Raw genomic sequence first — 27183 nt, 5'->3', positions numbered from 1 at the left:
GTAAATAAAGCAACCAAGACTGTTATTGTCCTACATTTCATTTATTATATTTGTAATACAGAGTTTTCAGAATCATTAACTTCTAAACAGTACATGAAAGAAGATTTATTGCATGAAATAGACAGAAATTTGAGCTAAAATGTAAATATTTTGAAATCCGTTCTTTATTCACTTTTTCACTGGGAAAATGGATTTCATTTATTCATTTTCTGAAGAAAAAAAAGGAATACAAATTTAGTAAATTAAACACTGAGATTTAGGGGTGTATTGTATATCCACCGAAAATGCTGATGAGATTGTTGAAATCTCTGTTGAAGTCAATAATAAGCCCCTAAATCTACTCCTGTACCATTTATCTCTGCAATGGCCTCATTTCATTATTGAAGGCCTCTATATGACTGGAAGTCATTTCATAAAATGAATCAATGTGTACATGATGATTGAGGGGAAATATGTTATACTTTATCTATTCATTTGGTTCACTCTGTAAATATGACTGACAAAAAGAGCAATGGCATCTATGATGCAACTACGAATAACATTACGGGTTTGTTTACCGTAGCCATAATAACAGTTTGGAAATGAAGAAATACAAGTCTCTGACAAATATTCCAGGTCACATTTTGTTTATCACTGCATTCTATATCATATAACAATGTTATGGAGTATTGTCATAAATTGTTAAAGATTGTTTTTCTAGGGCAGAAATGTCCCTTCCTATTGCTTGATTCTATCTTTGTTGCGCTTGTATAATTACCTGTTTTGTCTAATATCTTTTGAAAGGCTCTACATATATTGTTGGTGCTATTGTAATACAAATATGCATACAACTATTGTATACATACAGTATATTTATACTTGCCAAGCTATGAATTATAAACAATATAGGTGAAACGAAGAGGCACACAAATTGTAGTGGAATCAAATGATTTCAAATGTATTAATGCATCAGAGCTAACAATGGTAACGTTTCAGGACAAGCAGTCCCTTCCTCAGACCAAACACCTCCTGTTTGAATTATATTGTATGAATGAATATTGTGTGTATGAATTATAAACAATATAAATTAGTGAAATATATACAATTGTGCTTTGATTTAAACACTTTTCTTATTAACGAAGGAAAGCTAGTGTATAATATTTTTGTAACACTTTTTATGGAAATAAAGACACATTTCAGTGGTAATGTTGCATGAGGCATATCCCAATTCAATATAACATAATAATACATTGCATAAATCAATGCCTATAACATAGAAATTATATCAAACATAGGGGTCAAGGGGAGCAATCTAGAAGACAGTGCACACACCAACATCATAGTGTAGTACAAATTAATCACAAAAATGTATGGGTAAATAAAATACTCAGAAAAAAGTGGGATAGTCTCTATGCTCCAAACACACCTGGAATCATCTCTAAAGTTTTTTCAGCTTTCAACCAGTGCCTGCATACTCCTGCACTACTGCACACATCAGACTGTACCTCTGATCTTCAGTTCAGGGTGTGGCTGTGATGACATAATGTCCGGTGGTCGCACTCAGATTCTACTTTCCCACTCTACCTGGATTTTTAGAACCAATCCTAAGCGTTTCTTTGGTCCTTTTCTAATTTCCCTGAGGAAGACACACCCAGAACATCAGTGGTGCAGTCTGACGTCTTCAGGAGTACAGGAGCGCAGGCTGATGCAGGCACTGGTTGCAAGCTGAAAGAATACAGTAGACAATACCAGGCACATTAACAACGTAGAGGCTACCCCCTTTCTTCTGAGATAAGCTTGAAGCTGCACATTTGTTTCTGTGTATTTTATTTATATTACCCATATATGTTTGTGGTTAAATTGTACTACACCATGAGGTTGGTGTGTGCGCTTTCTGTCTTCTGTATTGCTCCCCTATACCTATTGCGGGAAGGAAGGAATCATTCCTATGAACAAAAGAAGGCAGCACCCACCTAAGGTTTTTTCATTCATCAAAAAATATATTTTTTTTTAAACTATATATGAACATTTTTGGGCTATCTTGATGAATACACTTTATGTTGGGGATACTTTGAGCGTTGTCATACTGTATTGTTATTTTATACTTTAGGTCAGGCAGGGTGTGCTCATGAGAACCATTTACAAAGGCAAAAAGAGGTGTAGTGGAGAACACCAGCTGCTAGGGAGGAGCAGCAGCACAATTTGGATAATAATTAAAAAAAAATCTCTGAATATTAATATGAGTGTAATCATATCCCTGAAAAGTCCCAAAAGTATAATGCTAATACTGGTCGAAAAAATAAAAAATGTAGAATAAAGAATGCAAAATTTGTGAACTCACCAAATCTGACACCTAATGTAAAACCATACTGTAAAATAATATATTTCTGTGCTGATGAATGTATATTTGAATTCTATAGTTATTCATAGGGTTTTACATAATTTTGGATTTACATATCATTTTTATATATGATGTATTTTTACATGACAGAAAATAACAAATAGCACAACAATATAAAGAAACATAGAATTTACCTTTGCTATTTTCCAATGTTCCATTGTAGGTTATTAGGATTGTTTCCAGGATTGCCAAGAAGCCATTCAGTAGGAAGTACTCCTTCCACCATACTTCCTCCCGCAGTGAGATCTCCAGGGAGGTCAGTATTAAATCCTGCATTAAGATCTCCAGTACCCCCTCCTGTCACTCCAAGATCTCCTGTCACTCCGAGCCCTCCAGTCAGTCTTCCAATCTGTCCTCCAAGTGCTCCATTCAGTCCGAGCGCTCCTGTCAGTTCTCCGAGCAGTCCTGTCACTCCTCCGAGCACTCCAGTCCGTCCTCCGAGCACTCCATTAAGAACTCCGAGCCCTCCAGTCAGGCCTCCGGGTAGTCCTGTCACTGCTCCGAGCGCTCCATTCGATCCTCTGATCCCTCCAGTCGATCCTCCGAGCCCTCCAGTCAGTCCTCCGAGCCCTCCATTCGGTCCTCCGAGCCCTCCAGTCAGTCCCCCGAGCCCTCCAGTCAGTCCTCCGAGCCCTCCAGTCAATCCTCCGAGCCCTCCATTTGGTCCTCCGAGCCCTCCAGTTAGTCCCCCGAGCCCTCCAGTTAGTCCTCCGAGCCCTCCAGTCAGTCCTCCGAGCCCTCCAGTCAGTCCTCCAGTCTGTCCTCCGAGCCCTCCAGTCAGTCCTCCGAGCCCTCCAGTCAGTCCCCCGAGCCCTCCAGTCAGTCCCCCGAGCCCTCCAGTCAGTCCTTCGAGCCCGCCAGTCAGTCCTCCAGTCTGTCCTCCGAGCCCTCCAGTCAGTCCTCCGAGCCCTCCAGTCAGTCCTCCGAGCCCTCCAGTCAGTCCTCCGAGCCCTCCAGTCAGTCCTCCGAGCCCTCCAGTCAGTCCTCCGAGCCCTCCATTCAATCCTCCGAGCCCTCCAGTCAGTCCTCCGAGCCCTCCAATCGGTCCCCCGAGCCCTCCAGTCAGTCCTCCGAGCCCTCCAGTCAGTCCCCCGAGCCCTCCAGTCAGTCCTCCGAGCCCTCCAGTCAGTCCTCCGAGCCCTCCAGTCAGTCCTCCGAGCCCTCCAGTCAGTCCTCCGAGCCCTCCATTCAATCCTCCGAGCCCTCCAGTCAGTCCTCCGAGCCCTCCAATCGGTCCCCCGAGCCCTCCAGTCAGTCCTCCGAGCCCTCCAGTCGGTCCCCCGAGCACTCCAGTCAGTCCTCCGAGCCCTCCTGTCACTCCTCCAAGTGCTCCATTCGGTCCTCCGAGCAGTCCTGTCACTCCTCCAAGAACTCTATTCAGTCCTCCAAGCACTCCATTCGGTCCTCCAAGCACTCCAGTCACTCCTCCGAGCCCTCCAGTTGGTCCTCCGAGCCCTCCTGTCACTCCTCCAAGCACTCCTGTCGGTCCTCCAAGCACTCCAGTCACTCCTCCGAGCCCTCCAGTTGGTCCTCCGAGCAGTCCTGTCACTCCTCCAAGCACTCCAGTCGGTCCTCCGAGCAATCCTGTCACTCCTCCCAGCACTCCATTCAGTCCTCCGAGCACTCCAGTCGGTCCCCCGAGCACTCCAGTTAGTGTTCCAAGCCCTCCAGTCGGTCCCCCAAGCACTCCATTCAGTCCCCCGAGCCCTCCAGTCAGTCCTCCAAGCCCGCCAGTCCGTCCTCCGAGCCCTCCAGTCAGTCCTCCAAGACTTATCAGTCCTCTGAGCTCTCTTATTACTCCACCTAAAAGATCTGAATTCTCACTTAACAGTGCACCTGGGAGTTTATTTCCTCGTATTAGTTCTCTTAAAGCTCCAGATGTCCCTCCAATTGTTTCTGTTAATCCACCAAGTTCTGGAACACCATTGATATAATTCTACATGAAAAAAAAAACACAAACTGAATCAGAATTATCAAAGAGTCACGTGATTATTATTGAGTTCTGCCAAATTAAGGTTATGTATAAAAGTATTGCAGGTGCAAAACTGGGGAAAAACGTAAGCATAAACATTTTCTTTCTTTAAAGAAAAAAGTCCCATAGCATACAATGGGGCCTATTATAGTAGCCTCAATGAGTTCGCTCCTACATCGCAAGGTTTTGCATGTTCTCGCCGAATGGTTTGTCAGTTCAGTTATCACTGAGTAGTAAGTAGGATTTCAATTTTCGCGGACGTGAGGAGTGGAGCTAATTCGTTGTTTGCACATGTTTTTATCATATTAAATGTTCTTTTTTATTTTCCTTACTGGTTCTGTTTTCCTACCTCTGAGGAATTATTCATTTTCTTGTTTATTAATATAGCCTGCTCTTATTATTAACAATATTACACTATGTTGTTTTTTCTATCTCTTTTTTTGCATATGCTGATTATCACTTCAAGTACCTATGGACTGATTTGGATATTTACTTGCGTATCACTAGGGTGACCAGATTTAAAAAAGTAAAAACCGGGACACAGTAAAAAAAATTTTTATAAAACAAATGATGTCACCAACTGCGCCCCTTCTCCTTGGTCTCTCTACCCCGCTCTGTCCCCCCCTTCTCACACACACACAGAACCCTTTCTCTCTCCCTCCCTCCATATCCCTCTATTCTCGTTCCCCCCACCCCTACATTCTCATTCCACCCTTCCCTGTCTCTCTCTCTCCCCCATTCTGTCTCTCTTCCCCCCTCCCCCCCCATTCTCTCTCTCTCCCCCCCCAATTCTCTCTCTCCCCCCATTCTCTTTCTCTCTCTCTGTCTCTCTCTCCCCCCTCATTCTCATTCTCTCTCTCATTCTCTCTCTCTCCCCCATTCTCTCTCTCCCCCCATTCTCTGTCTCCTCCCCTCTCTCTCTTCCCCTCTCCCTCTTCCCCCTCTCTCTCTTCCCCCTCTCTCTTCCCCCCTCTCTCTCTCTCCCCCCACATTCTCTCCCCCCACATTCTCTCTCTCCCTCTCTCCCCCATTCACTCCCTCTCCCCCCCATTCTCTCCCTCTCCCCCCCTCTCCTCTCCCATCCCTCTCTCCCCCCTCTCTTCTCCCCTCCCTCTCTCCCCCCCTCTCCTCTCCCCTCCCTCTCTCCCCCTCTCATTCTGTGTCTCTCCTCCATTTTCTGTCTCTCTCCCCCCCATTCTCTGTTTCTCTCTCTTCCCCCCTTCTCTGTGTGTCTCTCTCTCCCCTCCATTCTCTGTCTCTCTGCCTCCCCCCATTCTCTGTCTCTCTCCCCATTCTTTGTCTCTCTCTCTCTCCCCCATTCTTTGTCTCTCTCTCCCCTCCCCCATTCTCTGTGTCTCTCCTCCATTTTCTGTTTCTCTCTCCCCCCCCCCATTCCCTGTCTGTCTCTCTCTCCCCTCCATTCTCTGTCTCAATCCCCCAATTCTCTTTCTCAATCCCCCCATTCTCTATGTCTTCCCCCATTCTCTGTGTCTCCCCCCCATTCTCTCTCTCCCCCTAATTCTCTCTCCCCCTTTCTCTCCCTCTCCCCCATTCTCTCCCTCTCCTCTCCCCCATTCTCAGTGTCTCTCCTCCATTTTCTGTCTCTCTCCCCCCATTCTGTCTCTCTCCCCCCCCCCCATTCTCTGTCTGTCTCTCTCTCTCTCTCTCCTCCCATTCTCTGTCTCTCTCTCCACCCCCCATTCTCTGTCTCTCTCTCCCCCCTCCATTCTGTCTGTCTCCCCCATTCTCTGTCTCTCTCCCCCCATTCTCTGTGTCTTCCCCATTCTGTGAAACCCTCCATTCTCCTTCTCAACTCCCCCCATTCTCTCCTCCCCCATTCTCTCTCTCTCCTCCCCCATTCTCTCACTCCCCCGTCCATTCTCTCTCCTCCCCCATTCTCTCTCTCCTTCCCCATTCTCTCTCTCTCTCCTCCCCCATGCTCTCTTTCCATTCTCTCTCTCCCCTTATTATCTCTCTCCCCCCATTCTCTCTCTCTTCCCCCCCCCATTCTCTCTCTCCCCCATTCTCTCTCCCCCCCATTATCTCTCTTCACCCCCCCACACATTCTCGGCTCTCTCTCCCCCCCATTCTCACCCCCCCTCCATGCTCTCCCCCCCATTCTCACCCCCCATTCTCTATCTCTCTCCCCCACCCCCTATTCTCATCTCTCTCTCCTCCCCCATTCTCTCTCTCTACCCTCCATGATCTCCCCCCCATTCTCACCCCCCCCCCCATTCTCACCCCCCCCATTCTCTGTCTCTCTCCCCCACCCCCCTATTCTCATCTCTATCCCCTTCATTCTCTGTCTCTCTCTCTCCCCCACCCCATTCTGTGTGTCTCTCTCTCTCCCATTCTTTGTCTCTCTCTCCCCATTCTCTGTCTCTCTCTCTCCCCCATTCTCTCCCTCTCTCCCCCATTCTCTCCCTCTCTCCCCCCTCTCCCCCCTCTCCTCTCCCCCCTCTCCTCTCCCCTTCCTCTCTCCCCCTCTCATTCTGTGTCTCATCTCCATTTTCTGTCTCTCTCCCCCCCATTCTCTGTCTCTCTCTCTCTTCCCCCCTTCTCTGTGTGTCTCTCTCTCCCCTCCATTCTCTGTCTCTCTGCCTCCCCCCATTCTCTGTCTCTCTCCCCATTCTTTGTCTCTCTCTCTCCCCCATTCTTTGTCTCTCTCTCCCCTCCCCCTTTCTCTGTGTCTCTCCTCCATTTTCTGTTTCTCTCTCCCCCCCCATTCTCTGTCTGTCTCTCTCTCCCCTCCATTCTCTGTCTCAAACCCCCAATTCTCTGTCTCAATCCCCCCATTCTCTATGTCTTCCCCCATTCTCTGTGTCTCCCCCACCATTCTCTCTCTCCCCCCAATTCTCTCTCCCCAATTCTCTCCCTCTCCCCCATTCTCTCCCTCTCCTCTCCCCCATTCTCAGTGTCTCTCCTCCATTTTCTGTCTCTCTCCCCCTCCCATTCTCTGTCTGTCTCTCTCTCTCTCCCTCCATTCTGTGTCTCTCTCTCCCCCCACCATTCTCTCTCTCTCTCTCCCCTCTATTCTGTCTGTCTCCCCCATTCTCTGTCTCTCTCCCCCCATTCTCTGTGTCTTCCCCCATTCTGTGAAACCCTCCATTCTCTCTCTCACCCCCCCATTCTCTCCTCCCCCATTCTCTCTCTCTTCTCCCCCATTCTCTCTCTCCCCCATCCATTCTCTCTCTTCCCCCATTCTCTCTCTCTCCTTCCCCATACTCTCTCTCTCTCCTCCCCCCATGCTCTCTTCCCATTCTCTCTCTCCCCCCATTCTGTCCCACCTCCCTTCCCCCCATTCCCTCTCTATCTCCCATTCTCTCTCCCCCACACATTCTCTCTCTCCCCCCCCCCATTCTCTCTCTCTCTCTTCCCCCCATTCTCTCTCTCCCCCATTCTCTCTCCCCCCCCATTATCTCTCTTCACCCCCCCTCCCCCACATTCTCGGATCTCTCTCCCCCCCATTCTCAGCTCTGTCCCCCTATTCTCTCTCTCCTCCCCCATTCTCTCTCTCTCTATCCCCCATGCTCTCCCCCCCATTCTCAACCCCCCTCCATGCTCTCCCCCCCATTCTCACCCCCCCCCATTCTCTATCTCTCTCCCCCACCCCCTATTCTCGTCTCTCTCCCCCCCATTCTCGGCTCTCTGTCCCCCTATTCTCTCTCTCCTCCCCCATTCTCTCTCTCTGCCCTCCATGATCTCCCCCCCATTCAACCGCCCCCCATTCTCACCCCCCTCATTCTCTGTCTCTCTCCCCCACCCCCTATTCTCATCTCTATCCCCTTCATTCTCTGTGTCTCTCTCTCCCCCACCCATTCTATGTGTCTCTCTCTCCCATTCTTTGTCTCTCTCTCCCCATTCTCTGTCTCTCTCTCTCCCCTGCATTCTATGTCTCTCTCTCCCCTCAATTCTGTCTCTCTCACTCCCCCCCCCTTTCTCTGTCTCTCCTCCATTTTCTGTCTCTTTCCCCTCCATTCTCTGTCTCTCTTCCCTCCATTCTCTGACTCTCTCCCCCATTCTCTGTCTCCCCCCCATTCTGTCTCTCTCCCCCCACTCTTTGTGTCTCTCTCTCCAACCCCCACTCTGTGCCCCTCTTCCCATGCTGTGCCCCTCTCCCGATGCTGTGCCTCTCTCCCAACAATGTTTCTCCCCATCCTATGCCTGTGCCTCTCTCTGTCTCTCTATGCTGTGCCTGTGCCTCTCTCTGTGTCTCTCCCCATGCTGTGTCTCTCCCCATGCTGTGCCTGTGTGTGTCTCTCTCTCTGCCTCTCCTCATGCTGTGCCTGTGCCTCTCCCCCCCCATTGTGTGAGTGTGTGTCTGTGTCCCCCATTCTGGACCATACCTGCATGGGTGGGGGAAGCCATCTTGAGCCCTGGCAGCAGACACCGGAAGTTCTCACTGACACTTCCGGGTCTCACTGCTGGGCTCCGCAGCTTAGTCCCGGCCCCTCCTCCATGCATTGTCTGCTCTCTGCTGCCCCCCCTGCTCTGATGGTCAAAAGCGGAACAACCACAAAAACCGGAACATTTTACAGCATGCAGGGCAGCAGGGCAGCAGGGCAGCAGGGCAGCAGGGCAGCCGGGCAGAGACTAAAAAACCGGGACAGAGGTTAAAAAAAGGGACAGAGGTTAAAAAAACGGGACTGTCCCGGCTAACCAGGACACCTGGTCACCCTACGTATCACAGTTACGGTGATAATTTTCTTGTTCTAAGTATTTAGCACTTACAGGATAGTTGGTATCTCAACAATCTTTATTATATTATAGGCGCCGTCCAGTACTGTTTGTTCACTGTGTGTTTTTCTGCCTTGTGTGGTCAGAATCACTGGCGAGGTAGCCATAATAATATCACTGTAATAATCTTGTTTTAGTATTTAAGCACTATATTATTAGTTATATTCACCATTCATATATTAGAATAGCGCAGCACATATGTTTTTTTCTTTAGTTCAGTTATCACGGTATTCAGAAAGAATCCGAACCCATTTCAAACCAACCGGCGAGAAAATGTCAAAACCGCTCGGTGAAGCAGCAAACTCATCTCAGCCTCTCTCAAAGTTCTCTCCTGTGCAATCTGGTGGCAGAGCTGCACAGAGAGAGCCGCCTCTCCCTGCACATTTATCGCCAGCGATCGCAGTGTTTCAATTAAAATTTTAATACTAGTGTACGTGAGCAGGAGGTTTCAGGGCAGAACCGCATGATTTCAGGTCCGGGGACCCCCTGCTTCCCGAGATACAGGCCCAGATATGGGGAGCCGATATCTCCGATGCATTTAAATGTCCTTGTCACGTGACGCGGGACATTTAAACAATGCATGGGGATACCGGCACCCCATGACGGGGCCTGTATCTCGGGAAGCAGGAGGTCCCCGGACCTGAAATCAACGCGGTTCTGCTCTGGAAACCCCCTGCTCACACACATATTAGTATTAAAACTTAAATAAAAACAGCTTCATTACCTTAGTGGCTAGCCGCTAAGGCAATGAAGGGATTCAACTTCAATAGCCTGTTTATTGGGGGAAGAAGGGGTGGATGAAAGGGGTAGTAGCCCCAAGGTGGGTGGGTGGTTAGGCCTGCCGGGAAGGTTGCAGGAGGAGTTAACTCTTTTGGGTGGGAACCACTATGTAAAGAAGGGGCTACCAGTACCGCTACCCACCCGGTATGCCTAAACACCCACCCTTGGGACAACTGTAACCCAATCCCTCTACCCCCAATAAACAATAAAAAAACAACAACCCTAATAGCCACCTCCACGACTCCAACAACCCCCACCTCCCCCCAATACATACAATACAGTAATGGGCAAAATTACTATTATGAATAATAGTGCCTTTGCTCATTCAAAATAAAACATTTGCAGCAGCATAAAGTAAATAAAACTTCTACTTACCCCTGCCAGGATGAAGGGCATCCTCATCATCATTCTCCGCGTCCATGTCCTCCGTTGGCAGGAACACAAGAAGAAAAAATACAATCTAATGGCCCCTAACCCCTTAATCACGTTATTAATTAGTAACCGCTATAGTAATTAAGAGGTTAACCCACCTCCCCCGCTACCCACCCAGTAGGCCTAACCACCCACCCCCTGGGTCACTATCACCACCCTCTACCCATTGATTGACACAGTGGTACATCATGCATATATAATATGGGCATGATAAGCCACTATAGCAGTCAATGGGCTACCTAAAAAAAAGACACAACAATAAAAGAAATACTGTACAGAAGCACCTAACCAACATAAGAATAAAAGAAATTAAATCGCTAATCAACAGAACAATTAACTAAAAAAAACACTAAAACAATCTTAAAATGGAATAACAACAAGCCCACAAATACATAACACTTTACTCAAAACAATAAACAGAAATAGAAAACAGAACAAATAATACAAAAAAAACATTTGTCAAAAATTGCATTGGCCATCACTGTATTTATCTATACCCTAAAGGGGCATAGATAAATACATCAGCAGTAAATGGGCAAGCAAAAACATAAAAAAAAAAATACAATCAAAAATTCTGTAAAATTAAAATTACATACATTCAATATTTTTCTTACGTTTAGAAGTCTTCACCCTTCGAATCCAGCGTATTAGCAAGCTCTCGACGAAAGACGCAATCCTCCAACATCCTCAGCGATGCTCCGCATTCAGGCAAAAAAATTATTTCTTCCTTCTTCTTTTCTTCCATCTTCAATGTTCTTTCTTTGTAACCCAATGTAACCCCATGTTAAATCCAAAACGAATGTTGACTCGTCGGCTTCTTAAGATAAAATGAGAGAGAACAGGCCTTATGTAAGGCCTGTGATGTCACATTTTAGGGTCGGATGACATGTTCCATTTTTTACAAAGGATGTGACATAATCCCTTAAAGTTATGTCACATCCTTTGTAAAAAATGGAACGTCACATGGTACAGGAATCAATGGGATTGTCTTCAATTCCATTGGTTCCTGTACCATGTGATGGCAGCCATTTGGTTTTAAGAATGAGACGTACCTCCCTTGGAGATGATGTCATATCCTTAATTTTTTTTTTAAGTCTGTCACATGGTACAGCGGTACAGCGTCCATTCAGAATGAACCTGTACCATCTAACCCTAAAATGTGATGTCACAGGCCATATATACAGTAAGGCCTGTTCCATCTCATTTTATTTTAAGAAGCTGCCGAGTCAACATCCGTTTTGGATTTAGCATAGGGTTACATTGGATTACAAAGAAAGAAGATTGCAGATGGAAGAAAGAAGATTTTTTTTACCTGATCGTTGAGGATGTTGTTTACCTGATCGTTGAGGATGTTGAAGGATGGCATCTTTGTACGAGAGCTTCCTGATATGCCTGGATTCAGAGGGTAAAAACTTCTAATGGTAAGACAAATATTGAATGTATGTCATTTTAATTTTTCAGGGTTTTTTTTGTTGTATTTTTATTTTTATGTTTTTGATTGCCCATTGACTGCTAATGTATGAATCTGCGTCCCTTTAGAGTATACTGTAGATAAATACAGTGACAGGCAATGCATTTTTTGGCAAATGCTTGTTTTGAATTAATTGTTATGTCTTCTAATTCTGTTTATTGTTTTGATTTAATTGTTATGTATCTGTAGGGCTTTTTTTAAATTAAATTTTCAGATAGTTTAGGCATTTCATTTACTTGTTCTGTTTGTTTGGGGTTACATTTCTTTTATTGTTGTATATTTTGTGGCCTGTTGATTTGTTTTTTATGTTTCCCATTGACATTATAGTGGCTTATCAAGCCCATATTATATATTCCACTACTCCAATAAATGGGAAGTGGCTGTGGATAGTGGCCCCAGGGTGGGTGGTTTGGCCTCCTGGGTGGGTAGCGGGGGAGTGGGGTTAACCCCTTAATTACTATAGTGGTTACTAATCGGTAAGGTGATTAAGGGGTTAGGCACCATTAGATTGTATTTTTTCTTGTTGTGTTCCTGCCAACGGAGGACATGAACATGGACATGGAGAATGGTGATGAGGAGTCCTGTCATCCTAGCAGGGGTAAGTAGAAGTTTTATTTACTTTATGCTGCTGTATTTTGTTTTATTTTGAATGGGCAAATGCACTATTATCCATATCTGATAATAGTAATTTTGCCCATTACTGTATTGCAATGGTAGTTATATAGGGGCTTCCCATTCCTTGCCATTGAGTTATATTTGCTCCCATTGAGGGCATAGGTAACCACACTGGCAAAATGGGTGTATTGCTTAGTATTGTGTTTTTATTGTGATGTTATGTTTATTGTGGGTTGCAGGGATGGGTGAAGGTGGTTTTTGGCCCGTGGTGGGTGTTTATACCTATCAGGTGAGTAGCGGAAGTGTTAACCAACTTATCCAGGCTTTTTGAATAGCTACCTTGTTAGAACAGCTCAAAAGCCTCGATAAGTTGGTTATCAAAGTTACTAGAATATGCCCTAATGTGTTTCTTTTTTTTTTACTTGATAGATATGGAGTGTTTTTTTATTTTGCTGCTGCATTTTTCCCCCAGATTTACATCTGTGATATTTTGATACATAGGGGGTCATGCAGTACCTCTAGTACCATGTGACAGGCTTTCTATGACGTCATATCCGTTCTCCCCCAAGCCTCTGTCACATGGTGTACTAGAGCCAATTAGAGTTGGGATGGAGTTCCCATGCTCTGATTGGCTACCGTACCATGTGAGGCCGGCCATGTTTCTTTTAATGACGTCATCTTAAAGGCAATTGAAGCAAAGCCATTCGGATTGGCTGTGCTTTTATTGCCTTTAAGTGACGTCACAATTTTTTTTTTATCGTCCAAAGCACATGGTTTTCACGGCCCAATCAGGGCCGTGGAAACCATGATGAAAATGTGACGTCATAGGCCTTTAAAAGCCTATGTCGTCTCATTTTGAAGCCAGACTCCAAGGAGGAAGGACCTCCTAAAGAAGAAGAAGACACGGGCGTGGCAGCTGACGGTAGGAAGACCCTGGAAGAGAGCCGCAGCTGAAAGAAAGAAGAATACAGATGAAGATGGATTACAAATACAAGACTCGTGGATTGTTTTGTTTTATTATTTTAATGTTTATTATTTTCTGGTTTGTTATTTTATGGGTTCCTGTTCGTGGATTGGTTCGCGAGTAAGCTGTTCAATGGGAGTCGGTGAGCGGGTAAAGTAATGGTAAGTGAAGAAAAGAAATGTATATTATGTAGCTTGTTTTTTTCTTGCTTTTTACATGTGTTGTTTTTTTTTGGGTACATCATTTCTTGCCACTGTATGTATTTATGTATGTATGTCTAGAGAGATATATACATACAGGGTATGAAATGATTGTGTTTGAAAAGCTTGCTTTGCACTAATTTAAATGATGTTGGCTATGCTGCTATGCATAGATGTGTGTTAAATGTATTTTATAATTAGCTAGATGTAATTTTTGGGCTTGTATGCTGTACTTTAGGTCATGGTGAGGCTTGCTTTTGTATATTTTTCTTTTTGGTGTCCTTCTATTTTGTATGATGGTAACTTGTTCTCTTTAACGGTTGCTATAGTTAATTGTGTAATTGGTATGGATGCTATTTTAATTGTTTGGGATGTAATTAATGTATGCAAATTGATTGATGGTGACTTTATTGGATTACATAGTATACTTTTTTTTGATGTAATGCTATTTTCTTTGGAATATTGTATGGTTAACATTGATTTGCAGCGTCTACATGTTGCTTTGATTTAATGCATCATGTAAAGAATTTAAATGCAATGTTTTGAGTGGCATTTGAGGCTTTGAATTGGCATTTGATGCTTTAGATTGGATGATAACATTTGATTTGTTTAGGAAATAGCATTGTATTTCATTGTGGATCTAATAGAGAAGTGGTATTTTTATATAAGCATGTTTTTGTTAACCCTGAGACATTTATTTGTATATTGGTTCATCATGTGTGTGTGTGTATATATATATATATATATATATATATATATATATATATATATATATATATATATATTGTATTTTGTTGTTTTTTGCATGATGAAGCCACTGTACAAAGGAATGTGTGAAGGGTGGGTATCGGACCAGGGTGGCTTAATCCCTTAATTACCTTTGCGGTTAGTATTCGATAAGGTGATTAAGGGTTCATTGATATGTGAATGTAATTGCAATATATTGGCTATGTATTATTTTGGCAACTGACTACAAGGATTTTGCTGGCGACGGGGCCTTCTTATTGATGAGGTCAGTAGAAGTTTCTTTATTTTACTATGCTAGTTAATGTGTTTAATAATGGCCAAATAATCTATTATCCCTATCTGGATAATAGTTATTTGGCACATTATTGTACTGTATGTGTTGGGGTGGGGGGAGGAGGTATTGGCCCGAAGGGTATGTGGGTAGGCTTCCCTTGTGGGTAGTGGGTGATGGTGTTAGGCATCCCGGGGTGGGGGGTCATTGGTGGAGGGTATGTAGGCCTCCCGAGTGGTGGGTGAGGGTGGGTTAACCCCTTAATGACTGTAGCGGTTAATAACCGCTATGGTGATTAAGGGGTTAGGGGACATTACATTGGATGTTTTTGTTCTTTTTCTGTTTTGCAGAAGCGGATGGGGCATTAGCAAGATGAAAATGAGGATGGCCTTCATCGTGGCAGCCGGACATGGGTGAGTGCTATATGTATTTAATGTATTTATTGTTATTTATGTATTTTAAATGGACAACTGCACTATTATCCATTTGTGGATAATAGTAATTTTGCCCATTACTGTATTGTATGTTGTATATTGCAATGTTTATTGGGGGCAATTGTCCCCAATAAACATGCTATTATGTGTTAACCCATTCATTGCCTTAGCGGCTATCCGCTATGGTAATGAAGCAGCATTAATGTTTTTTAATAATATTGTGCGGGAGCAGGGGGTCCTCTGAGCTGAACTGCATTGATTTCTGGCTCAGAGACCCCCTGCTTCCCGAGTTACAAGCCCCAGTTTGGGGCATCGGTTACAGTGTCGACGCCATCTTTATAGCGGGCACGTAGCGTATGGGATGCTATAAACAGGGCGGCGACACTGCCCACCCGATCACACATACCGGGGCCTGTAACTCGGGAAGCAAGGGGTCCCTGGTCCACAAAGTAATGCGGTTCAGCTCAGGGGACCCCCTGCTCACTGTACAGAATTATTAAAAATATATTCATGCTGCTTCGTTACCATAGCATATAGCCGCAAAGGTAAGGAATGATTGTGAATTGATATGGGTGTTTTATTCATAGTATAGATGTGCAGAGGGTCTCCGGAGCTGAACCGCTTTGGTTTTAGGTCCGGGGACCCCCTGCTTCCCGAGATATAGGCCACTTTATGGTTCAGCTCCGGAGACCCACTGCACATGTACACTATGAATAAAAATGGTTTATAAAATAATTTTTAATGTGCCAATGTTTGCGCAGAGAGAGCGGCGGATCTCTCTCTGCTGCAGACATATCTCGGCAGGGGACGGCTTCTCGGCAGCTTCTCGCCAGGCAGCCGTCTCACCACCGGTTACTCGCCATTTTATCAAATGGTGGTGGCGCATTCATTCGCCAGGGATTCTGCCCTTACAGCATACAGTGAGTTTAACACGCCAAAAACATGGCTAGTTCAAAAACTGGCAAATGCTTTTTTTCGCTGCTTAGTGCTTTGACCCCATAGACTCTTTGTGTTACATTTTATCAAAAAAATTATATCTCGAATTACACAGCTGGTAGCACAGAATATATAATTTTTGTCTGTCAACTTTGAGATAGAAGTGGATACCATTTAAGATTGGAGAGTGTATTTCAAAATTAATTTGTGTTTATTTGACAGGATTACAGTAGGTGGTTAACTTGAAGTAGTCTGTATATATAATGACAATTGATGCAGCACTTACTTTATAAAGGCAAGATATCTCTAATAATTATAAATATCCCAAGAGACTTGAATTGCAGTGTAGGGGGATGAAATTGTGGGTGTAGTTCAATTGTGTGTGTGCCGGGAGAGAGGAGAGAAAGTAGGGAGAGGAGAGAGAGGAGAGAGAGGAGAGAGAGGAGAGAGAGGAGAGAGAGGAGAGAGAGGAGAGAGAGGAGAGAGAGGAGAGAGAGGAGAGAGAGGAGAGAGAGGAGAGAGAGGAGAGAGAGGAGAGAGAGGAGAGAGAGGAGAGAGAGGAGAGAGAGGAAGAAAGAGAGGAAAAGAGAGAGGAAAAGAGAGAGGAAAAGAGAGAGGAAGAGAGAGAGGAAGAGAGAAAAGTGTGAGTGAGAGAAATGTGTGAGTGAGAGAGAGAAATGTGGGGCAGTTAGTGAGTCAGTGTGTGTGTGAGCGAGGCAGTAAGTGAGTCAGTGAGAGAAAGGAGGGAGAGAGAGAGAGGGGAGGTGTGTGTGTGTGGGGTGGGGGGGGTTGGAGTGGTGTTTACCAGTATTGCAGTTACTTTTAACAGAAGTGGTTTCTAAAAAGAAAGATAAAACAGAGGGATTAAAATGCAGACCTTCTGGAAATCAAAACAATAACATCCCAGAGAAATATTTTTGTTGCCTTTGGTGATTCTGTATGTTGAGATATATTGTGATATACTTATACAATACTGCCATTTAAAGCTAAAGGAAACTATGATTTTCTGATCTAAGCTTTGTTGTGATATAAAGTATTACATTACTCAATTATTACAGAAGAAAACAAGACATTTGTATTTTTAAGTACAGTAAATATCTTAATTAATCAATCCATGTGTTGTATAGCAACATTGGTTAACCATGTAATGAATTTAATACCAATACAACCTGTTATGAACAGATATAATTTGGGTAACAACTGTGTTGATACTGCCTATGCCATAAGACGCATACTGTAGACTTTTCCTTCAGGAATATCAGCAAGTTGTATGGTGTCTTCTAACAAAGAGATTTCAGGACTCAAACATAGCTTTGGTAGGTGTTATTGGCCTTGTTCCCAAGCAAGCCAGCTATTACTGTACTGTACATGCTTTTATTTGTATTTTATTTATGTTGTAACATTTTCATAACATTTAGTGTACAGTAACTGAAGTATAATTTGTTAAATCCTATTTTAAAATACATATATTCCTGTTGGATGTCTGAATCTATATATGAATTCTAGTTTTTCATTCATTTATATGCCTGTTCTTGTCAATTCAAAATTGAAATCTCTTTATGAATGGGTAACTGCATTGCAGAACACTTAAGAGCAGCTAGTTTACATACATTAGTTCTCAATATCAAATACAGATTTAAAGCTGCAGTTCATGCAGTGTTTTTTTTCTTTCAATATGTGCATCAATACAATCTACAAACTGACAAGTGATTAGATAAGTTGCTGATCGATCCGTTCTGTAATCGATCTCTGAAATTCGACTGGGGGTTCACTAAATGCATTTGGGTAATCTTCTGCTGCTCTGGCAGGAACTAGATTCAATTGGTTCACTGCAAGGGCAGCGCTCAAAAAAGGTGATGCTGTTGCAGAAGGGGAAGGGGATGTGACATTGTATATGGTTGCTATAGGAACAAAATGCTTGTTACATTTAATAAGTAAAGACACTGGCACTGAGTTAGAAGCATAGGAACCTAGTTCAATTCCCGGTGTCGACTCCTTGTGTCTCCCTGTGCCTTGGGCATCACAAAACATAGATTGTAAGCACTACGGGGCAGGGACTTTGTCTGCAAAATGTCTCTGTAAAGTGTTACGTAAAATTAACAGCGCTATACAAGAACAAATTATTATTATTATTAAAAATTTCTTTCAAATGGTTTATTTTTTTTAATGCTACACATATTTTCTCATATACATAACTGGTTTATTAAAAAAAACACATGTATGATATTGCTCTAACTGCATCTTTAACAAAGTCTAAATTTACTACTGTAAGTACTGCACCGACACACTTTATTCGAGCAAATACCCAGTATGTACCTGGCAGATACCTGGAATGCGCCGCTCCTCACCTCTGACAAGCCCCGTTGCATTTGCCTTCCCAGCCTGGGTTCATGCCTGGCTGACGGTGGCTGATCTGTTAAATGATAATGATTAGGATTTAATAGGCTGCAATGCTTCGCGTGTCTACCAGATGGCATAAATTCATGAATTGTAATGCAGTATATATATATATACTGTGCAGTATTGCAGCCAGCGGGAATAAAATGCTTCAATCCCTGCCTGGAAAATACCTCAATGCACTTGGGCAGAAAACAGTCACAAACCTCAATACACCCGGGTATACCCGAATTCGTGGGACTAGCCGAGCTCGAATAAAGTGTGTCGCCAGTGTACCTAGGGATTTTGCTCACGTAGAAACATTTGTGTACTTTAGTATGTATAGTTATAGAATAATACAGTATGTCATAAATGCACAGCATTTTGGGTCAGTGGGTTTCCTTCATTAAGAATCCCACTACAGTATATGAACAAAATTGTATATTATAATTGTACCTCACACTTACTATCTTTTTCTTTTTGCATCAGATCGATGGCTACAGGTTGTTACTGTACATCTGCACATAATTTTGAGACTCTTTATATGCAGGCCTCACAAGTGCAACTAGATTTTTTTAGTGTGGCATCTTTTTTTCTTGTTTTACCCTTATTTTAAAGATAGATTTGAGGGCGGCCATCTTGTCCACTCCAGTAAATCAATGTTATTCTTTATCATTGAAATAATTTTTTGGTCTGCATTATTTTGGTGACATTTTACCCTCTAATTGTCCCAGCACTGACGACAATATAACATAATATACAGTAAAATGACAGATGCCTTTAGCAAAAAGGTAATGGTATGCAGCTATACCAATATCTTATTCCAAACAAAGAAAAAGGTGACACATATTAGTTATCTGCCCAAACTAGTGAGGTGAAAAAGATAGTTTGTTCCTAAATGTAAACAGGACCCAATATGGTCTGTAGCTGTGTAAACGTTTATGCGCATTTGTATATTAAAATTTCACTAAAGTACATATAATTGTGTAATTTTGACAAAATTGTAAACATACAGAATGCCTGAATGGTGCAATAAAAGATGTTGTCATTTTTCCCCCCAGATATCAAAAATGCAAATAAAAGACGTTAGCAACAAACATTGAAACAGTTTCAAAAGAGACAAATCTAGAACGTAAATTATCTTACCAATAATCCGCACACAGGTATAGTCACGGCATCTAGATTGAGATCTTTCTAAAAAATAAAAAATAGATACAGTAGAGCACATACAGTATACCCATTAAACAGGTATCCAACAACAAGATTCACATCTGTTTGTAACACTATTTAAACCTATTCCTTAAACTTGCCTTTATAAAGCACTAAAACTAAGGTTCCCAAACATAGGTTCTGGAATCCTAGAGTCACTAGATTTTGAAGATGACCAATGCAGTTCAAAATACACGAGATTGCACATAAGGGAACATTTGTAGGCAGGCAAAAGTGGTGCATTCTGCAGCATAATGTCTGCACAATACTGTAGGTATTGTATAAAAAAAAATGTAACTGAATAGGACCTTTTTTTTATATAGATGTATCCCTGCTAGAAAAGTCAAAACACTAAATAACAGAGAAAATATTGCATGCGTTAAAGAGATAATGCACACCTTCCCATTGTTTTCAATGCAGCTGCAGTATTTCTTGCGATAAATATACTATAGTAGTAGCATTAACACATCATAATGCTTTAATGGGTGCAATAATGTCTGGTACATTTGTACAGCTGGTGCATTGTTTTACCCCACATGAGATATTTCCAAAAACAAATCGGTTTATGTTGTAAAGTCTTCCAGCTACAAAATTGTGGCAATACAATTGCACCAGATCCAAAGAAAAAAAACATTTCTTTCAATATTTTTTTTTCTTTGATTAATATGCAATATTTTGCAACTCTTTTAACTCCAGTATTGTAGCTGGGAGACTTTGACAAGTCACAATTCAAGACTTGTGATCTTTTTTATTGAGACTTTTATAAGTACCTCTGTACTGTACTTTGTGTACTTGTGCTTGTGTATAAATTTCTGCACGTTTGAAGTGAAAATATGATTCATGTAGTAAATATGATTACTACAGTTTTTGCTTTTCTCCTATCCATGTTACAGGAATTAAACTGAATGTCTTTAAAAGAGAAATATATAGTCTTTACCAGCAAGTCAAGCACTGTTCTTAATAGGTTTTGAAGGGCACCATCCACGTCCATAAGTAGATATTCCTAAAAAAAATAGCAAAGTAAATAGCCCAGAAGGCAATGATTCAGAAATGTAATTTTGTGTCATTGGATGTACCTTGGTTTTTATTAAAGTAATAACTTTGTCATATTTGGTAGTACTGTATGATAGATATCATACAATATTTACTATTGATATCAATGGTAATGAGAGAATTAATAAAATGTACACACAGGACACCCTAAAATAAAAAGAACTAGTACTGTATATGACACAGACTTTATTATATTAACCATAAATAAGAAAAAAAGAAGAACCGGCGCCACAGTGACTAATGAAAACCAAACCAATAGCATGTAATGTCCAAATGGAGTCCTATTAAAGTTGGTAATCAAGGATGCTCACGTCAACGATGTGATATGAAAAAAAGAAGAAAAACAAATTATGGTGCAGTAACTCAAATTGGGAGATGAAAAGGTGAGCTAAACACACAAGACAAACAAGACATACAAACCAAGACAAACACACATGAAACGTAACACTAGCACAGGCCTATTAATAAAGAAATGCTGATTTAATAAGGTGGAGGGTGAATGAGACACGCATCCGGAGGGGCAAAATTACAACCCTACTCACAAGATGCCAGATAAAACAAGCAGCGAACTGGGGACATGCAGCTGGGCTTCCAAGATGGCGACCGGGATCCTCTCACTGGCGTCCTCACGTGACAGGGGTGAAAGGCTGAATCCCTCTGGTGATACAACTTCCGGACGGATGTGACGTCACGTCCGCTGGAGATCCACACCGGACGTTCTTAGAGCACTAGTCCTCCACTGGTGAGCCGCAATGTCCTCAAAAGTCAACCGCTTGACTTGACTAAAAATCGCCAGATAACACTTCTCCAGACCTGGAACCGCACTAAAAACACTGGAAACTTCCCGACGCGTTTCGTACGCATGCGCGTACTTCTTCAAGGGATGTGTTGACAAGTTCGCTGCTTGTTTTATCTGGCATCTTGTGAGTAGGGTTGTAATTTTGCCCCTCCGGATGCGTGTCTCATTCACCCTCCACCTTATTAAATCAGCATTTCTTTATTAATAGGCCTGTGCGAGTGTTACGTTTTATGTGTGTTTGTCTTGGTTTGTATGTCTTGTTTGTCTTGTGTGTTTAGCTCACCTTTTCATCTCCCAATTTGAGTTACTGCACCATAATTTGTTTTTCTTCTTTTTTTTATATCACATCGTTGACGTGAGCATCCTTGATTACCAACTTTAATAGGACTCCATTTGGACATTACATGCTATTGGTTTGGTTTTCATTAGTCACTGTGGCGCCGGTTCTTCTTTTTTTCTAAATGTGCTCTGACTGACTGTACTGTCAGTTTTTACCTGGCTGCCAGTTTTTTAACATATAAGTGTTTTAATTTATATACTAGCGCTGTTTTACACCATTCTTTTTTCTGTCTTTCTTTTCTTTCTTTCTTTCCATTAACCAAAAATAACTTACTATAGGTGTATCTCTTCCCATAAGAGTACAGCCGGTAACATTCTGAAAAAGAATATTAACAAAATAGTTAAACATGTTTTACTTCAATAAGATTAAAACAAAAAAATATATAAAATATGTGTGGAAAGGATTTCTCACAGTGCTAATTCATAATCCTAGTTTCATAACAGACTGACCCATACTACATACTGTAGTACAGTATATGCCATTTAAATGTAATTGCTGCTGCGTACTAATAATATACATACAGTATGAATATACAATAATATGTGGGAGGCTTCTCCAAATATGTTAGGCTTCATTGCCTCACACTCATATGCCCCTATTCAATATTTGCTGCAACACCACTGCTGAGTGCTGATAAAGAGTTCAGCTTTAATTAAATACATTGAACTAGTACAGTAAGTTAATAAAAGGTGGGCATATGTAATAGGGGACATCACACAAAATATTTTACACTGCAAATTGCAAAACAACTTAGTTTTACTAATGCCATCCTGTTTTATTCTATATTTCTGTTGACTCAGGTCTAGATTTACGAAACAGTGCCATTCCTTATTGCATCTTATGGTTATAACAATAGAATGAAAATTAAGGTTCAATAAGGCTTAAAACCACTTACTATATTTGTGGACGGATATTTCAAGAGTTAGGATAAATAACCTGGGTAGATTCACTCAACTTCCAATATGAATGATTCAGGATCAACAAAGTATTCTCGTTTATTTATAATGGTCTATCATATTTCACCAAATGTTATTTCATTTATATTCATTCCCTGGGCAATTGTTCAGAACACTGTAATACCTCATTTAGGTATGCAAATAGTTATAAAATAAAATGTCATATTTTAATGCTGATTGCATGATTCCTATAAGTAAACTACAAATGCTAAACTGAAACACTTACCACAAGTCTTTGAATTGCTTTGCGGAGTTCATTTTTGTTTTCCATATCCTAAATAAACAAATAAATAAATAGTACAATTAACAATATTCCAAATAAGTCTAACGGAGGTGTAAGCACATGATCAAATGGAAGTTATTTTTTCCCTTTGCAAGATAGAGTGTAACTAAAGTAGGTTAGCAATATTTATTTTTATTTATTTATAAAATGTTTACCAGGAAGTAATACATTGAGATTTACCTCTCGTTTTCAATTAAGTACTGGACAAAGAGTTATGATGTACATTGTTTATATATATATATATATATATATATATATATATATATATATATATATATATATATATATATAATCAAAAAATAAATAGATGATACTGTGGTTAACGAAATGCTTTTATTTGTGCGAGCTTTCGAGATACACTGATCTCTTCTTCCAGCGATGTTACAATGAATGAAGCATGCAAAAGGTATACTTAAAAACAGTGTCTCTTGGAATGTTATCTGTGCTTCTCCTTCCCCCGGTGTGGAACATTTATATATATAGTCATATATATATAGACATACATATATATATATATATATACATATATATATATACATACACACATATATATATATATAAAGACATTGCATGAACAATTAATGATAATATATGTTATAGGTGTATGTAACAGTTACAGACCAGATTAAAATGTGATACAGCTTTAGTTCTGAAAGACCTTCGACTGGAGGCAGCTATGAGAGTCTCGGGTAGATTGTTTCAGTTGTGGGGTGCACATTAAGAGAAGGAGGAGTGGCCAAATACATTGTTGATCCTTGGGACCATGAACAGTCTTTTGGAGTCAGATCTCAGGTGATAAGTGCTGCATGTGGTAGGATTGAGGAGCTTGTTCACATAGGCAGGTAGCTTGTCCAGAAAGTATTTGAAGGCAAAACAGGAAAGATGAACTTTGCACCTAGACTCAAGTGATGGCCAGTCTAGTTCCTTGAGCATTTCCCAGTGATGTGTGCTGTTGTTGCATTGGAGGACAAAGTGGTATATTGAGTTGTAGAGGGTGTCTAGTTTGCTAAGGTGAATTTGGGGATCTGTGCCATATACTATGTCCCCATTGTCTATAATTGGCATTGGCATCTGCTGTGCAATGCACTTTCTGACCAGTTGTCTTAGGGATGATTTGTTCCTACAGTTTAATGCACACTCAGTTTGGCATAGGTTTTGAATGTCAGGGTTTCAATGTGAAACCCAAATGTTAAATGGGAGTCAAACGATATGCCCAGATATTTAAAACTAGTGATGGGCTAGGATGGTATTAGAGTCGGTGCTGATCTGAAACTCCGTCATTGGTAGCTTTAGAAATGTAGATTTGGTACAAAATACCATTTTTACATTCGTGCTAGTGTTTAAATAGTTTGTTTGGGAAAATCCAGTTTTCAAGTCTCACAAAATCAGATTAAAGTAAGTGTTCAAGGTCAGAGAAGCTAGGGCTGTGTGCATATACGATTGTGTCATCCACATGCAATACATGTGCATTGAAGCTCCCCAGGTAATTGATTAATACTGAAAAGAGTTAGACCCCCAAAACAGAGTTTTTTGGGGGACACTGCAGGTGATATCCAAGGGGTTGGAGTTAGAGCTTGAGAAAGAAACATGTTGAGATCTACCTGAAAGGTAGGAGTGACACCAGTTTAAAGCATGTTCCTCTATTCCAGAGCACTGGAGCTGGTTTTACAAGATAACATGACAACAGTATCAAAAGCCTTTGCAAAGTCAAGGAATATTGCACCAGTAAGGTGTCCCAGTATCATTCCACACTGGATCTCATTGCAAACTTTTAGTAGGGTAGTTAACATAGAGTGTTTGGGGCAAAAAACAGATTGGAATTGGCTAGGGAAATTTGTCTTGGTATAGTAATCGCTTAATTGGGAGTGAGCACATTTTTCTATGACTTTGGATAGTATTGGGACAAGAGAGATTGGCCTGTAGTTATTTGAAACAGTGTTTTTGTCCCCACTTCTGAAGATTGGGACAAATCTGGCAGTTTTCCAGGTTTTATGAATATGGCCTGCAGACAAAATAGAGTTGATTAGGGAAGCGAACAGTATGACAATGGCTGGGACACCGGGTCATATGAACTTTGATAGCAGTAGGTCGGGTCCACATTGGCTGCTTAGTTTTAATTTGAGGAGCGTTTGTATAATCTCCTCTTCAGATACTGGGACAAATTGAAAATTGTGGGCAGTGTTGGGAAAGGGTGGGGAAATAGGGGTTCTCTCAGATTGAGCTTAATGAAATGAATGATAGAAAATGGAAAATGAAATATAGAGAATAGGAATTATTCTACAGTACATACCTTGCATCTCTCATATGCACACAGGACATCTGCCAGGAGACTAACAGTTGCTGGCAAATTTCTAGTCTACAAAAAAAGTTAAAGGGTTCTCAGTATACTGTAAACCTGCATGTTTCATTAGCTCCAGAACAGTCTTATTCCAGGGATCAACATCTTATGTTGTTTACCTTGATATTACAGTATTTTGCTAAATTGCCATACAAATCACTTATATTAATTTGATAACTAGTACTTACCAGTGCTATCTGTAGACAAGAAAGATCAATAGTGGGAAGCGGTTGACAGTTTTTTTCACATCTCCTAATGCAATTAGATATGGCTGGAGCTAGAAGATTAATATATAAAACAGCTGTCACAAAACAAAAGTGGTAATTTGAACATTTTAAATTGTATTACTCAGTATTTTAGGTCCACTATGGCTCACTTGAAAAAAATCCCAAATATGTCTCAGAGAATTCGATTATATTTTACCAAGAAAAAAGGACTGTTGGAGAGAAACTGGATTTCTTAGACCATTACTATACATTAGATGTGCTTATTTTTTTTAACAAAATGTACCAGACAACCGATCTACAAAAGGTCAAAATAAATAAATAATGATATGTGCATTTAATATAATCCCTAACATACCAAGATTATATATAAATATATAATCTTGGTATGTTAGGGATTATATTAAATGCACATATCATTATTTATTTATACATAGTTACATCATAGTACACAGTTACATAGTAGATGAGGTTGTAAAAAGACATGTGTCCATCAAATTCAACCTATGCTAAATTTAGACGACAGATACGTTACCCTTACAGCATATTGATCCTGAGGAAGGCAAACAAAAACCTCAGTGACATATCATTCAATGATATCTCATAAGGGGAAAAAGAAATTCCTTCCTGACTCCAAGGATTGGCAATCAGATTACTCCTTGGATCAACATCCTTCCCATGTATTTATTTGGTAGATCCCTGTATAACTTTCCTTTCTGAAATGATGTCCAACCTTTTTCTGAACAAATCTATTTTATCTGCCATAACTGTCTCTATGGTTAATGAATTCCACATTTTAACTGCCCTTACTGTAAAGACACTTTCCTTTGTTGCTGGTGAAATCTACTTTCCTCCAACCTTAAGGGATGACCCGAGTGCTTTGTACTGCCCGTGGGATGAATAGTTATTTTGAAAGCTCCTTGTACTGTCCCAGAATATATTTGTTTATAGTTATCATATCCCCTCTTAGACGTCTCTTTTCTAATGTAAATACATCTAGTTTAGCTAGCCTCTCCTAATAAGTGAGATTGTCCATCCCCTTTATTAATTTGGTGGCTCTTCTCTGCACTCTCTCTAATTTCATAATATCTTTTCTAGAGAGTGGGGACTAAAATTGTACTCCATATTCAAGGTGTGGTCTTACTAATGCTTTATAAAGGGGCATAATATTATTATATAAATGTAACTTACAGAAGCAGCAGCTGACGGCTACCAGCAAAAATGAAACAGTTATCTTCATTGTTGCAGCACTTCAGTATTGAGTCTTCAATCTGAACACCTAATTCAAGCAAACCGTTTGCATTCTGTAGGAACGTTAAAGCAGCTCTCAATTTATACAAATTGAGCTCAATGGGCTCATAGATTACTGTTTACGCCTGTATCATCCGCTGAAGCATAATATGAAATTAACTTTGAAATATTAGATAAAGGATTATTTTTAAATGATAATCTTGATCCCTATTTGTCATGGTATGTTATATGGATGAACACAAATGGCTGCCGCCTTGATGTTTTAGTTTCCCTAAGGTAGAACAAATCAAAAATTATCTTAAAGATCATATGGAAGATTAGTACAGATTATATGAAATACAATAGATGAACTACTTGCTTCATACATACACTATATGCAATGGGGAAAGCAAAGCAATGGGGAAAACCAGCACAA

General features: G+C 41.3%; 1 protein-coding gene across 2 annotated transcripts; it reads right to left on the bottom strand.

The window, feature by feature from the left end:
* Nucleotides 1-122: 122 nt before the first annotated feature.
* On the bottom strand, nucleotides 123-26817 carry LOC142495416 (uncharacterized). Of its 2 annotated transcripts, XM_075600901.1 has the most exons (10): nucleotides 26709-26817; nucleotides 25482-25570; nucleotides 25246-25311; nucleotides 22899-22946; nucleotides 21990-22031; nucleotides 20462-20527; nucleotides 19462-19509; nucleotides 16745-16777; nucleotides 2515-4316; nucleotides 124-209 (listed from the first exon to the last, which is right to left on the bottom strand). In XM_075600901.1, exons 1-9 carry the CDS (start codon nucleotides 26755-26757, stop codon nucleotides 2520-2522), a joined length of 2238 nt encoding a protein of 745 aa, XP_075457016.1. In that variant the 5' UTR covers nucleotides 26758-26817; the 3' UTR covers nucleotides 124-209; nucleotides 2515-2519. The 2 variants fall into 2 exon arrangements, with proteins under 2 accessions (XP_075457017.1, XP_075457016.1); XM_075600902.1 differs by lacking the exon at nucleotides 16745-16777 and having other exon boundaries at nucleotides 123-209.
* Between the last annotated feature and the right edge of the window lie 366 nt (nucleotides 26818-27183).

This window comes from Ascaphus truei, chromosome 5 (assembly GCF_040206685.1).
Source record: "Ascaphus truei isolate aAscTru1 chromosome 5, aAscTru1.hap1, whole genome shotgun sequence".
Taxonomy (NCBI): domain Eukaryota; kingdom Metazoa; phylum Chordata; class Amphibia; order Anura; family Ascaphidae; genus Ascaphus; species Ascaphus truei.
This window is presented reverse-complemented; position numbering and strand designations above follow the sequence as displayed.